Source organism: Trichosurus vulpecula, chromosome 9 (assembly GCF_011100635.1).
Source record: "Trichosurus vulpecula isolate mTriVul1 chromosome 9, mTriVul1.pri, whole genome shotgun sequence".
In the NCBI taxonomy this organism is placed as follows: Eukaryota; Metazoa; Chordata; class Mammalia; order Diprotodontia; family Phalangeridae; genus Trichosurus; species Trichosurus vulpecula.
The window spans coordinates 31,505,265-31,520,979 of record NC_050581.1 but is presented as its reverse complement, the minus strand read 5'-3'; the positions used below and the strand labels follow the sequence as shown (position 1 = coordinate 31,520,979).

Genomic DNA, 15,715 nt, shown 5'->3' with positions numbered 1-15,715 from the left:
CCTGCCTAGACTATTTAAAATTCTGTTAACATTAGATATCCAGGGTGAAAGTGGGACTGGGGAAGCATGTGAACTTTTGAGCCCCAAGGGAAGGAAAGGCATTCAGGATTGCATATGTGAACAGCTTCAGATGCCAGCAGATTGCAAGCAAAAGGTTCTTACACTCCAAACTGAGCGTTTTTGTTGTTATTTGTCATTTTCAGTCATGTCTGAATCTTTGTGCCCCCTTTTGGGGTTTTTTTGGCAAAGATACTGGTTTGCTATTTTCTTCTTTAGCTCATTCTACATTATGAGGAAACTGAGGCAAATGGGGTTAAGTGGTTTGCCCAGGGTTACACAGCTAGTAAGTGTCTGAGGCCAGATCTGAACGCAGGTCTTCCTGACTCCAGGCCCAGCACTCTCTCCACTGCTACACAACCTACCTATCCCTGAACTGAGCATAATTTTGAGCAGTAGGAATTGTGTTTGGCTCACTGATCCACTTAAGGAAGATAGATCTGGATATAATTTTGTGGGTTTCCTTGACTGTTTTTGCAACTGGAAGCTGGTGAATTTGTCCCCTCTCTACTTCCTCTGTCTCTACTGCCTCATCAGGTTTACAAACTCAGGCGTTTTCCTGTTATGTCTTTGAATTTGATGACTTGCTGTATGTACTTTCATAAGGGATTTTGTCTCCAGATAAAAGAACCTAATTTTTATTGTGCTCTGAGTATTTGCTGTTAAGGGGTAGACCAAGCAATGGAGGGTAAAAATGAACCGGTGGAACAAAAGCCTTAGACTTCCCTATGCACCTGTACTGGAGTGCCTTCCTTCTTTCTGGCTGCACAGAGTGGGGCTTCATATTTAGTAGGAGTTTTATTTATGTAAATAGTGAATAGAAAGCTCACTTCAGAGTCAAGAAAACCTTGGTTCAAACTTTGACCAACTTTTTGATTTTGGGCAAGACATTTAACACCTTAGGCAACTCTTTAAACTCTTAGGTTACGGAACACTTAGGGAGTTTTCTTACTTGGAGTTACCTTAAACTGATAAAATCAAAAGCCTGGACCAAAAAAAGAAATTAGATTCTTTAGTGCTTCTTCTCTGTGATGGAAGTGGGAGCATGTTTTAATTTAATTTAAAAATTTTTTAAGCTTTAATTGTAAGCTAAATTTAATTTAAAAAATAATTTTTATTAGTTAATTTTAAAAATTCTCCAACCTGTTTTTTCTTTTCTTTCTCTGATTTACTGTGTATGGTAGGTTTGTATTATATTAAAAACAAGTTTCCCTAACCTGGATTTTCTTTTCTTTTTTTTGGTTTCGTGTGTATAGTAGATCTAAATTTCGCTACAACCAGCAGTTGTTTCCAGATAGTTCTCCAGGTGACCAGTGGGTGAAGCATAGGCAATCACAGCAACAGAAGCCATTTAATAATCATTCTGACATATCTGATCTTTTGAAAACAAAGGTAAGTGGGCAGCATTTAAAAGTTTGCAGACCTTTGAAATCTTGACCTTCAGAACCCTTTGGTTCCTAATTTTATCTGAATTAAGGAACTTAGATAGTTTGCAAAGTTGTGACTTGCCTACAAAGGCTAATATGTTAGTGGCTTGTTGTTTCTAGTGAAGATACCTAATACTTAACTTTTTCATCATTAATATAAATCCAATACAGGTAAGTAATGGCAAATAATATGTATTTAGTTTTGGTTCATCTAATTATCTAGAGAAAGGTCTCCTCAGGGAATGAGTCAGAAGGGACTTTTTACAAATGAAAGACAATAAGAATTCACTGGCCTGGGTGAAACAACTGAGATTTCATTTTCATTCTTTTCGTTGCATGTTTCTGCAAGAAGAATAAAAATCAGAAATTAGAGAGGGAGTTGATAAAGTGGTCTAGAATCATTTCAAGAAACATTCATGAGATGCCTACTGTATTACCACATGTGTACTGGTATACAGAACACTGTAGATAATCCAAGTTGAATAATACACCATCTCTGTCCTCAATGGAACTTGCAGTTTAGTAGGGAAGATAAAACATATAAAAATTAATTTAAGGTATCATGTAGCCAGTGCTATCAAAAAGTACCTATAAAGTTCCATGAAGACAGAGGAAAGAATTATTTATGAGCTCTGAGGCTTTAAGGAAGGTAGTGTAGGTGGCACTTGAGCTGGACCTTGCTGGAGATGGATAGGATTTTCAGAGTTACTGGTGGAGAATAAGGACATTACTGGCAGAGAAAATAAGGAGAAAAAGACTGGTAGGAAAGCTTAGGATATATTTTGGAAATGATGAATTGTTATTGATTAGAAACTAAATAAAATAAGGCTTATGAAGAGAGAGACTAGAGCCCTATAGTAAAGGGCTTTGGATCCCCAGCTAAGGAACTTGGATGTCATGCAGGAGATAATAAAAAGCCATTAAAATTTTTTGAATGGATCGTTGATAGGGTAGATATTATAACTGAAGAAGATAACTTTGTGTGGATTTGAATGGTGTAGGGGAGGGAATAGAGTCAGGGCTTTTGGTTGGAGGATTATTAAGGTAGTCTTAGAAAGATATAATGAGGATCTGAACACACTGGCAGTGGAAATGGAAAGGACAGGATAGATAAGTGATAAGCAAAACATTTTGGATGTACCACATTTGAATATGGTCACTAATTAGTTGTAGCCATTTGTCTATGACCAGTAAGTTGAATATGCCTCTTAAGTGTTTATAGCTCAGTAATAGAAAGAAAGTGGGAATTGGATTGCTGGGTAAGATTATATGTGTAACAGAGGAGTAGTATCTTCCTTTTATGTAGAACAAAGGATGTTTTATGTAAATATCCGGTGATTATGTTGATAGGTATTGCTGCCAATCATACTTGTTAACATGCAGACATTTTCAAACCAGGTTTTATTATTATGCCCTGTTCAGGGTTCTAAATTACTTCTGGGTAATAGAGAAAGTTCTTGTAAGGCATATTTAGTTACTAGTTACATCAGAGAAAAAAAGGTGCAGTTGCCAAAAGTAAGAAGTAAAGATTTATATTTCAAAGATAAACTTGTAAAACTAATGACAGGCAAATGTAGAGGAAGGAAATTTACATGTCAAAAAATAACAGGAGAAAAATTACATCAGATCCAGTTGTAAAGTAATATTCAAACATAGACAAGAGTTAGTTGGGTGAATGGTTATTTTAAAATGGAGCCAGAGTTCTTTTACCCCAACCAGTTAATCATCTTGAGCTAATTATTACAAGTGTCAGCTAAATTCCATGGTCTCATCTGGCTACATGATTTTCCTTACAAATAAAATGGCCTTGTTGGAGCCAAATTTAAAAACTTACAACAGATGGTACTATTGTAAAAACCTAGAAAAATGACAAATTTTTTTTATCATAACCAAGTTGGAATTGGATTTTAATTTTCAGTTTAGAATCAACCAAAATTAAAGAATTTTTAAGTCTATTTCTTGTAAGCCATGTTCTATTAGCATCAGCAACACCACTATCTTAAAGTGTCGCTGTGGTAGCTAAACATTCACAGCAGGGCATTTTAGTTTTTAATTACTGTTTCAATATCTCCAATTTTAAATGAACAAAATGTCCATATCCATTTAATTTAACTTTAAGACTTTTAATTCTAACATATTTGCTCTGATTTCAAGGGGAAAAAATTTAATGTTTCAGCTTTAGAACAGTTTAGAGTTAATTCAGAGCAATATTTAGGCCATGCTGATGTTATTGATGATGATTGATGTTATTGATAAATGATATTCTGTATTTGAGGGTCTTGAATGGTTTTAAGCAATCCATCTCATTTGTGGGTATAGACATTAGTCATTTATCTGGGACATTCTTGTCTTACTCCCTATTCCGCATACTGTCTTCACCTGTAAAATGAAGAGGTACAACCAGATGATTACAGTTCTAACAAATTTCACATTTTGTATTTCTTAGATTTTTATGAGACAATAGCAAGACTGCCTTAGTTCTTTCTCCCAAGTGGGCCCCTTTGGCAACCAATTAAAATTTCTAAATCCCTTTACTGTTCCTTATACACATGCATTTCTTTCATTTATGTCTAATAGAATCTGGTGGCAGAGGTGCTATATCAGATCTTTAGGAATCTTGAATCTTTCTTTGGGAAATATCGTCTTAAGAAAATATATCTTTATTATGTAGTTCACAGGGTAGTGTGAAATCCGTTTGGGTTTTGCTAAATTCTCACTCAATCAGATAAACATTCATGATTCACAGGGGCATTAATTTGGTATTTCCCCTATTATGCAATGATGCATGTGTCAATTTAATTTCTCTTTTTGGAATAGCAGAATCAGAATATGAGAGGAAATGGCAGAAAACAGTATCAAGACTCCCCTAACCAAAAGAAGAGAACAAATGTAGTTCACAGTCAGCAGCCTAAGCAGCAGAACCACACATTGGTAAGAGGCAAAGTGATAGTGATCTGGTTTAAACTACAGTGGTTAACCTAAGAACAAAGTTTTTAATGTTCTGTTGACAAGGTTCTTTGAGCTATTCTGTCTAAAGTAAATATTTCTTTGCATATTATGAGGATAGAAAATATTTCACTTAGAAATTCAACGTTTTAGGGGGCAAGAGGACAATTGAAATTGGAAAAACTTTGGTGATGCCTGAATCTGTTTTTAAAACTGGAAGTTATAATAGCTCTTTTGTTACATGAATTTAGATACTTTGACATTATTATATTGGTAAAAAAGATAAGGTTAGTTAGCCCGTTAAGTGGGTTTTAGTTCTGTCTTATAACCATGAGCATTATTAAGAGGTTCTCAGTATATTATGGAGCAAGATTGGGGGAAAAAGCTGATCTACCTGTTATCCTTTGTCTCCTGCCAAATCCCTAAGCAGAAGTTGTCAGACTAGGAGAAAGATGGCCCTGACAAGCCAAGTCAGGAAGCGTTTATTAAGTACATAATGTTTGTGAGGCACTGTGCTAAACAGTGGATATAAAGAAAGGTTAAAAAAAAACCAACAACACAAAACCCAGTTCCTTACTTTTAAGAAGCCCACAGTCTAATGGAGTCATAAACCTGTGGTGTGTGGTGTGGTATGGTGTGATGTGATCTGATGTGGTGTGCTGTGTGTAAGTTGGTAAAGAAGTACTTGTGGAATCAGTGATCAATGCCAGCTTCAAAGAAAGTCCAAGACAGTTTAGTTTGGTGTGAAAGGTGGGGAGTATTTTTATTGTTTGTTTCCTTCTGTGATTTCTCTGCCTTCTGTTTCTGAGGTCATTGATTTGTCTCTTGCTCAAGACAGGCAGGGCTGCTTTATGGGGCTGCCCTTGTGTCTTGAAAATAGCATTGGGACCCTAGTAGAAGTAGAATTTAGAACAGCGTGGTGCAAATTTTCTTTCTGAGGCTGACTTAATAAAACCTCCCCACAGATACCACCTTGACTAAGCTAATTAATTACACATCTGGTTCCTGTGGAATGATAAGACGGTTTTTATTCATCTTATTTTTGAGTGGGACATGGGAAGTTACTTAAGCTTTATTAAATGTTGTGGGGTCTTGGGGGGGTTTGTATCATTGATATTTCATTTGGCACATGACATGACAGACTTTGTGGGCCTATCCATTATATAACACCATTATATTCAGACACTAAAAAACTGTTTCCCTGGAAGTTTCTTGAATTGTATTAACTTATGTGTATTCACTACTAATATTTATAGAACAGATTTTACTATCAGTTTGACTGAGGAAAAGAGAAGTTGGGGGCCTTGTTTTCTGGCGACCCTTACAGTTTTCCTGAATTAGTTAGCTGCACACATGAACATCCTTTGTTTCAGTATTAATTTTAATATGGGCCCTTTGTCATTGGTGGTATGTGGTGAAGGAAGAAGAAAAAGCTTTTCTGATATTTATTTATCCAAATTTACATAGTGATTATGTTGAGAGGGAGCCCAGTGTAGTGAGTCAACAACTTAGAGAACTGAATGACCTTGGCAAGTTGCTGTTTTGTGAGGCTCAGGTGAAAGTCCTTTGTAACTATTAGGCATTATATAAATGTAGGATTTTTTGCCTTTTTCTGTAGATATTGATATAGATACATGCATTGCAGAATATAATTTATCTCCCTACATAAGCATTAACACGATGGCCTAACAGACTTAGTGCAGTTTAAAAATGGTTTTGCACTAAGAATTTTGAGACTGTATACAGTGTGTGTGTGTGTGTGTGTGTGTTATAAAATATGATTGGTATTTCGTAGCAAGATTTAAAAATATATGTGTGTGTATATGTTATCTGTCTGCTGATCTATTAATCTGGTATTTCATAACATTGTGAAATTGTTAATATAGGGAACTACCAGGTGAAAAAACTGTTGCTAATATATCTTCTAGTCTTGGAGAATTGCTTGGGTTATTTCAAGGTTTATTGGCTTTCCTAGGGTCAGAAAGTCAGTGTATGTCAGTAGTGACATTTGAATTCAGGATTTCTGGACTCCGAGGCTGACTGTTTTTTTGCACTGCTTCTGAGATGACAATATTCTTGAGAAATTTCATGTAAATACATTTTTTAAATGCTTATTTTAAATTCACTAGGAAAACCTTTTGACTCTTTTGGTAAATTAAATAATTCTTTTGAAAAATGCAGATAATTATCTATTTTTAAATTTCATCTTTTTTTGTCTTAGATTTTCATAAAGTAGACATCATGGATGATGTTTTAAAGCTTCTAGTTCTGGCAACAAGGAAAGTTCAATTTAAATGTCATATCATACTATTTACCCTTTATTAATACAATTTAAATCTGTGTTGACATTAATAAGGGGTGGTTTGGGTTGGGAACATAATTGTCATGGAGAATTTAATTTGAAAATTTTATCATTAGTAATGAATACTTTCTACTTTCTGATGATAGAATTGTGTTTTTCAGTTAGTTTAAAGATTTTAGTGATTGATGGTTTTGTTTTGTTTTTTAATAGAAATGTGAAAAAAAACTTCATATAAGGAAACTACAGGATAATTTTGAAACAGGCAAGTATTTTTCTACCTTTTGATATTCTCATTCTGGCATGACATTGTTTAGGACTTATTCTGACTTTGGCATAGATTTTATGAAAAAAGGGCCTTCTCTTTATTGGGATAGCCATATTAGAGCAATTGCCCAAATTATGTGTTCATTTTCTATATGTAATAATGGCCTTTTGAGACAGGTAGTAATAAGAAAAATGGATATAATAAATAATGAAGATGAGATGATTATTGTATATCACTTCAGCACTGTTTATAGATCTCAGACCTCAGGTCCTGTCATGCATATGTATTATTATATTGATTGTAAATAGACGGATGACTTATTGAAGGTCATATGATATAGATGAACCAATCATAGCTTAGAAATAAAATACTGTGAGTATTGTTTTTGATGATAGGGCCAAAATTTGAATAAGAATAGGCTTTTATTAAGAATAAAAATTCGACTTTCTTTATCCTCACTTGTAAAACTACAGGTCCAAATATCATGATCAGAATTGGAAATTAATGAAAACAAATGTTCATTTAATAGCTATTATTTGGAAAATGGAATGGCTTATTTTTCCTGAATTATACAAATTTTCCTTTTTAGTAGGTATGCAGATATTCAGCACCTAAATTTAAGGCTTCCATATGGAAGTATGAGAATGTAAAGCTGTATAGTAATATTCCTTTTTTCTCTAGTCCTTGTTATGATTTTGAGCAAGGTAAGCTGTTGTAATAAAAGCAGGATGTTTTAACCATACTTGATAAATTTATGCCTAAATACAATTAGTAGGAGATACCGGAGTTCAGTATATAGATAATTAAATTGTAGAATTCCATTCAGTAAAATAGTTCTTGTAACTCATTTAGGTTGGGGAAGAATGTTCATTCAATGTTGAATCTAAAAGAGTTTTTTTTGCTGCATTCTTCAGAAACCAAAGAGCTTATAAATGCAGAAAGTACAGGACAACCTTGTGTATTCATATTATCTGATTATGATCTAGAGCTACAAAAATTTAAAATCTAGAGAGTGATAAATGGGTTCTAGTCATGTGACCTTTTATTCTCCATATCTTTTCCTGCCATATTCTGTGACCATGTTCCAGCCTTTCCTGCCCTGAGTCTGCTCTTTTTTTCCCTTCCCCTGTGTATTTTGTCACTGCTCTAGGATCACTAAATCAAATCCAATGTCCAGTGTCTCAGGTGTTATTTTTTATACTTGTATGTTTCTTTTTTTTCCCCTGTATATATTTTATTTAATTTTTTTTTTAAATTATTAAAGAGCTTTATTCCACCCAACGAGTAAACTTGGGGGGGGGGGGGAAATAGTGCATTTAATCTTCCTCCTCATCATCGCCAGTGCCCGCCCCTCCCTGGCCCTTCTTGGCATTCTTCCTCTTGACCCTGCCAGCCCGGCCACCACCGTAGGGTGAGCGCAGGGAGAAATCGATGTGCTTCTGGGAGTCGAGGCGCACGATGAAGGAGGGGATGTTCACCACCTGCTTTCTGACTCTGATGTGCCTCTGGCGGATGAGCACGCGCGCGTGGTGGATGGACTTGGCCAGGCCCAGCTTGAAGACCTGCGTCTGCAGGCGCCGCTCCAGGAAGTCCTCGATCTTCAGGCCCAGGATGTAATCCAGCTTCATCTTGCCCTCGTCCAGGACGCCGATGCGCACCAGCCGCCGCAGCAGAGCGTTACCTTCGAACAGCCGCCGCGGGTCCTTCTCGTCTAGCGTGAGCAGCTCCCGCGCCGCCTTGCGGATCTTGGCCAGCGTGAACTTGACCCGCCACACCTCGCGCTTGTTGCGGAGCCCGTACTCGCCGATCAGCTTCAACTCCTGGTCCAGGCGCGACTTCTCGAAGGGCCGCCGCGGCGTCACGTCCGTCTTCCGACAAACCCAGCTCCGGGCGACCGGCATCTTGGCCTAGCAGGACGGTCTGAGCCGCGCCTCCACCACGCTTCACAACCGGCTGAGAAAAGCTTTTATTTAATATTTTAGTTTTCAACATTCATTTCCACAAGATTTTGAGTTACAAATTTTCTCCCCATTTCTACCCTCACCCCCATTCCAAGATGGCATATATTCTGATTGCCTCGTTCACCAGTCGGCCCTCCCTTCTGTCACCTGACTCCCCCCCCCCCCACCCCGGTCCCCTTTCCCCTTACTTTCTTGTGGGGCAGGATAGATTTCTATGCCCCATTCCTTATATATCTAGTTTCCCAGCTGTGTGCAAAAACAACTTTTTTTTTTTTGAGCATCTGCTTTTTAAAACTTTGAGCTCCAAATTCTCCCCTCTTCCCTTCCCACCCACCCTCCCTAGGAAGGCAATTAATTCAACATAGATCGCATATGTATCGTTATACAAAACACTTCCACAATGCTCATGTTGTGAAAGGCTAGCTATATTTCCCTTCATCGTATCCTGTCCCCGTTTATTCAGTTTTCTCTCTTGATCCTGTCTCTTTTCAAATGTGTTTGCTTTTGATTACCTCCACCCCCACCTGCCCTCCCTTCTATCATCCCGCCTTTTTTGTCCTTTTCCCCTTACTTTCCTGTGGCGTAAGATACCCAATTGGGTGTGTATGTTATTCCCTCCTCAAGGTGAATCCCATGAGAGTAAGATTCACTCATTCCCCCTCACCTACCCCCTCTTCCCTTCCAACAGAACTGCTTTTTCTTGCCACTTTTATGTGAGATAATTTACCCCATTCTGTCTCTCCCTTTCTCCCTCTCTCTATATATTCCTCTCTCACCCCTTAAATTTATTTCATTTTTTTTAGATATCATCCCTTCATATTGAACTCATCCTGTGCCCTCTGTCTATATTCCCTTCAACTCCCCTAATACTGAGAAAGGTCTTGAATTACACACATCATCTTTCCATGTAGGAATGTAAACATAACAGTTGAACTTTAGTAAGTCCCTTATAAATTCTCTTTCTTGATTACATGTTCATGCTCCCCTTGATTCTTGTATTTGAAGTTAAATTTTCTATTCAGCTCTGGTCTTTTCATTGAGAAAGCTTGAAATTCCTCTATTTTATTAAAAGCCCATACTCAGTTTTGCTGGGTAGGTGATTCTTTGTTTTAATCCTAGCTCCTTTGACCTCCGGAATATCATATTCCAAGCCCTTTGATCCCTTAACATAGAAGCTGCTAGATCTTGTGTTATTCTGATTGTATTTCCACAATATTCAAGTTGTTTCTTTCTGGCTGCTTGAAGTATTTTCTCCTTGATACTCTGAGATTTGGCGACAATATTCCTAGGAGTTTTCTTTTTGGGATCTTTTACAAGAGGTGATCAGTGGATTCTTTCAATTTCTATTTTACTCTCTGGTTCTAGAATATCAGGGCAGTTTTCCTTGATAATTTCTTGAAAGATGATGTCTAGGATCTTTTTTTGATCATGGCTTTCAGGTAGCCAGTAATTTTTAAAATTATCTCTCCTGGATCTATTCTCCAGGTCAGTGGTTTTTCCAATGAGATATTTCACATTGTCTTTCATTTTTTCAGTCCTTTAGTTCTGTTTTATAGTATCTTGGTTTCTCATAAAATCACTAGCTTCCACTTGCTCCAGTCTAATTTTTAAGGTGGTATTTTCTTCAGCGGTCTTTTGGACTTCTTTCTCCATTTGGGTAATTCTGCCTTTCAAGGCATTCTTCTCCTCATTGGCTTTTTGGAGCTCTTTTGACATTTGGGTTAGTCTATTCTTTAAGGTGTTATTTTCTTCAGTATTTTTTTGGGTCTCCTTTAGCAAGTCATTGACTTGTTTTTCATGGTTTTCTTGCATCACTCTCATTTCTCTTCCCAGTTTTTCCTCTACTTCTCTTACTTGCTTTTCCAAATGGCTTTTGAGCTCTTCCATGGCCTGAGCCCAATTCATTTCTTTTTTGGAGGCTTTTGATATAGGCTCTTTGACTTTGTAGACTTCTTCTGGCTGTATGATTTGATCTTCTGTCACCAAAAAAGGAATCTGGAGTTTGAGTTTGAGTCTGAGTTCGTTTTTGCTGCCTGTTCATGTTCCCAACCAACTACTTGACCCTTGAGCTTTTCGTCAGGATATGACTGCTTGTAGAGTAGAGAGTACTTTGTCCCAAGCTTTAGGGTCCAAGCACTGCTGTTTTCAGAGCTATTTCTACTTCACTGTCACCCCAGGCTCTATCATAGCAGCGCTCCTCCTCTCCCAAGAACCACCAACCAGGACCACAATTCAGATCCAAGCAGGGCACAGCAAGAGAATCTACCTTTGTGCCCACAAATTGCTCATTGCATTCCTGCTCTGATCTGCTGCTAGATTCCTCCCACCCTGTGAGCCAGGGACTCTGGAAGCCACTGATGCTGATGCCCTGGAGGCAGCCTCAGGAGCTTCCTGCTGCTGCTACCACCACCACTGCATGACCTCCCCCACCCCCAGAGCTGGCTGCCGGATTGCTCTGAACTTGATCATGCAGTTTCCCCCTAACCTGCTCTTTGGCGTTTGTGGTTTGAGAAGTCTGGTAACTGCTACAGCTCACTGTTTCATGGCCCCAAGGCCTTTTTGGGCTGGCTGACTCTGGGTCTGATCTGTCCTGGCGCGGCCCACACTTGGCTGCCCTCCGCTCTCAGCAGCCTTCCCAGTGACCGTCCAGGCTCCCCTGGGCTGGAGATCTGTTTCCCTCTGGTATTTCATTGGTTCCGCAGCTCTAGAATTTGTTCAGAGCCATTTTTTACAGGTGTTTGGAGGGATTTGGTTGGAGAGCTTAAGCAAGTCCCTACTTTCCAGTCACCATTTTGTCTCCAATCCCCCTAGTTGTATGTTTCTTGGTAGGTTAATGTGTCCTCCTTAAACTTAATGCAGTATTTTACACTATTGACCCTTCTTCTTCATACTTGCTCTTTCATGGGCTTCTCTGACATTCATTTCTTTGTTTTCCTCCTATCTGTCAGCATGTTCCTTTGGTGCTTCATCTTCCTTCTCTAGTACCCTTAGTGTGGTTGTCACTTAAGGCTTTTTTTTTTTTTGACCCTTTTATCTACTCACTTCTTATCTCTATGCTGGTAGCTCCTAAACCTAACTAGTTACGATTTCCCCCACATTTCCGCCTACCCACTCCACTCTCTCCTTAGAAGTTTACCATTTCTCACTTAACCTACTTTAAACTGAGGCCTGCCCTTTTTCAAATTTCTCTCTTTATATTGATGACAGGTCCCACCATTCAGCTTCTGGTTATGCAGGCTTAAAACAGCAGAATCATCTTTAACTCTTCTCTCTCCCAGACTCTGTTCAGTCACTTGCAAAGTCCTCTCATTTCTACCACCTCAAAATCTTTCACATCAGTCTCTTCCTCTCTGCTAGGTTTCATCAGCCTAGTTCAGGTCCTCATTATCTCAAACTCTTATGACAGCCTCTAAACTGACCTTCTTGTTTCCATTGGCTCCCTTTCCTAATCCAGACTGCCAAATTACGCTTCCTAATGCACAGTTCCAGCTATATATGTAGGTCTTAAAAATAGTAAGTAGCTTCCTGTCATCCATTAGATTGTGAGCTCCTTGACAGCAGGGACTGTCTTTTGCCTCTTTCTATGTCCTGTGCTCCCTGTCTGGCACATAGTATATGTTTAATAAATGTTTACTGATTGATGATATAAAATGAAATACAAATCCCAAATAGTAGTATTTAAGTCCCTAACAGCGTGGCTCCAATGTCAGTCCTATTTTGTATCATTTCTTTTCATGGGATCTCTGTTGCAATAAAGTATACCATTATCTCTATTCTGATCTTGTCCTTAGTGGTGTTATATAGTCTGTCCTGGAATGTCCTTCCTTCAAATGTTCACCTGTTGACTTATTTTACTTCAAGGTTCAGCTCCTCCATGAAGCCGCCTCTAATTGTCCCAGCTACAATGACGGCTTCAAATTTTATTTTATTAACACTTTGAATCTCTACTTTACCCTCTTATTCTTCTTTGTATCATAACTTATTTTTGTACACACCTTACTCCACTTAAGAGTATAGACGCCTGGAGGGTGGGATGATTTTTATTTTTGTAGCATCTTGTAACAACAGTCTGCTAGCAGCTGCTGTAGGGGTGTAAGACCCACCAACAACCAGCACACAGAAAGCTGCCGACACAGGTTCTTTGATCTGCTTTTCTAAGGAAAGCAGTGTTAAGGGGTTAACAATCTCAGTTTAATCAAACTTACAGATATCATTCACAGTTCAGGGGGAAGAGATCAGACCCCTGAACTTCAGGGCAAGTACAAACAGAAATTACAAACATCAACAGACCGACCTTGTCTGATTCAAATCACAATACATAGTTACCAGTACTAACATCTGGGTTGCAAAGCCGGGGGGCAGTTTGCAGCTTGCCCAGTCTCAACACTCCTTCCATGAGTGTGCCCCCAAAAGTCAAACACCAAACTCTCGTCTGACCTCACCCAGGCTGGGTGTGGGAAAGTTCCAGTATCACATCATATACAAATCAGTGACTCCCAATTGTCTCAGTGCTGAGAAATACTCCAAGACAAAAAGATGCTACTTTATCTACCCCATTCAAACAAAGGCTAGAATCATTAAAGGCACTTGAGAGAACCACAAAAAGTCCCACCTCAATTAACTATAACACATCTCAGCACCTAGCATAATGCTTTGCACATAGTTGATATTTAATAAAAATTTATTAGATTACTATTACTACTGCCACCACCAGCACCACTACCACCACCATCACCACGACTAGTTTAGCCACATAATTTTAATATTGCCCATTTTTGTACACTTTGTCATCCCAGGCTTCATGTCTCTAACAGGGGGCTCTCATCGTATGGATACAAAATTAGAATTATGAAGAAATAAACCATCAATACTTGGGAAGTAGAGAGGAATTCAGAATAGAGACCTATCTTGAAGGCCAAGAATGTTCAAAGACTTTCCGAAAATTGGATCAAGCAACACATTGGAAAGTGGCAAATTGTAGAAAGAAATGGCACGTTTCAGCGTGGGAAGATACTTTAATATATTAATTTTCTTATAAATCACCCATAATTGTCTCTATGATGCAGTATTTTTTAATAGTTGCTTTATTTTGTTTCTTAAACAGATGCAGTATATGACTTTTCTTGCTCCAGTGAAGATCAGCTACTAGACCAGGTGGAGGGGCATTCTGTAGCATGCAATGGACACTGCAAGTTCATGTTTTCGTCAAGAGCTTTTTTGAGCTTCAAGTTTGATCACAATGCCATAATGAAGAACTTTGATCTTTGAGAGAGACAAGAGTGTTTAGGAAGCCCTAGGATCAAAGAGATCTGTTGCCATTGAATGCTTGTCTAATTAAGCCTTACCTTTCTCAGGTGACCAAAAAATACAGGGAGGCAATGATGTTCCTGAAGAGATTATTCTCTTTGCAGAAGAATGCTGTAAAAATAACTTGCATTGTAAATGCAGTATGGCTTTTATACATAAACTTACCTTTTCAGTGTTCAGCTCACTAGCTCAGCATTTTGCTTTTGAGGGCATTCTTTCTTTGTGACTAAGGTGTTTTGTGTTCTGGGTTAAGAGAAAGTTTTATGCTTAGGCAGATGGCCGAATTGGAAGGGAATACCCCCCTTTTCTTTCTGGGGAGGGATTACGAGAGAGTCATATAGACTCTGTCCAGTGATTAATGATCTGTGATCAAGATTGGTAAAGTGATACCAAATTGAAGATCTCATCATCTGCTTTAGGGATATTTCATAAAACTTTTCTGCCTCCAAGGGCTTGGGCTATTGAAAGTCTTAAAAAGGATTTGTGTTGACACATTATTGGAGCTTGATATCTATGCTCATAATGAACTCCTGGCTCCTTTTTCACAAATCTTTATAATGCCATAGTTTGCACTTCAAGATTTTATACTTAGAAAATACTAGTTGCAAAGTTCAGTCCAGCTTTCTCTTTCCATAAAGACAAATAATCTTTACAAAAGAGGAATAGAATTTATGAAGAGTAGCAGAACTAAAGATTTAACTTCTGTACTGCATGTAGCTGAGCTTTTTGAGGCTTGTGGAGTGAAAGTTGAAGGTCTTGGCACAGGTGCTGCTTTTGTCTCATCCTCATCTTAATTCTGACTTTTTACTCTAGTATGTACTTTAGTTTTTTCTTTTATATGATTTTTTTTTCTAAAAGATAATATGTATATGTACAAAACCAATATTATTGAATTTTATGTAAGGGTTACATCTCAGGGTAGCTGTATGGAAATTGGCGTTCCATTTTCTAATGGTAGTAGTGTGATCTAGAGTTACAAAATTAGGCATACTACAGCCCCTGAATAATAGAATGAGAGGAGAGAGGGCATTTGTTTCACTTTGACTATATATATATATATATATATATGGTTAGGAAATAAAAAAAAACTAATATTTTGTAATTTCATCTCATTCTTTTAGGAATGTATCTTGCTACTTCAGGATTATTGAATCATAGTAGATAATACGCATTTTTAGTGAATATTTGGCTTTAATTGAGGACAATCACCAGGGATGAAGGTGCTTTAATATTTTGTGTCTGACCTCAAGTATGGCTTTTGTGTAAGAGGGTTGAGGGGAGGGGAGGGAATGGGTATATGAGTACACATGTTCATTAGTGTCTTTGTATGCTTTTTTAAAACATTTTATGTGTGGTATCCACAATCCCTACTGCCAAATCTTATTACTGGCACCCTTCATTCTATATAGCTAGCCCACTTAAAAGGAGCTCTCTTTACCCAGGTAGAGCT

At 38.0% G+C, this 15,715-nt stretch overlaps 2 protein-coding genes across 3 annotated transcripts in view; one reads left to right on the top strand and one right to left on the bottom strand.

The window, feature by feature from the left end:
- The window catches only part of DCP2 (decapping mRNA 2), a 63,081-nt gene extending 47,795 nt beyond the window's left edge, over positions 1-15,286 (top strand). Inside the window, exons 8-11 of one of the 2 annotated variants that reach the window (XM_036739404.1) lie at positions 1,314-1,449; positions 4,305-4,415; positions 6,943-6,994; positions 14,063-15,286. In XM_036739404.1, the coding sequence (XP_036595299.1) occupies positions 1,314-1,449; positions 4,305-4,415; positions 6,943-6,994; positions 14,063-14,226 (463 nt within the window). In that variant the 3' untranslated portion in view covers positions 14,227-15,286. Of the gene's footprint in view, positions 1-1,313; positions 1,450-4,301; positions 4,416-6,942; positions 6,995-14,062 lie in introns of both variants that reach the window. The other variant, XM_036739403.1, reaches the window with a different exon arrangement.
- On the bottom strand, positions 8,314-8,938 carry LOC118831921 (40S ribosomal protein S9-like). Its single transcript, XM_036739405.1, has one exon. The coding sequence runs from the start codon at positions 8,896-8,898 to the stop codon at positions 8,314-8,316; it is 585 nt and encodes a 194-aa protein (XP_036595300.1). The 5' UTR covers positions 8,899-8,938.
- Positions 15,287-15,715: the final 429 nt, after the last annotated feature.

Excerpts from the sequence above, each read along its gene's own strand:
- LOC118831921 (XM_036739405.1), bottom strand. The coding sequence starts at position 8,898 with ATGCCGGTCGCCCGGAGCTGGGTTTGTCGGAAGACGGACGTGACGCCG.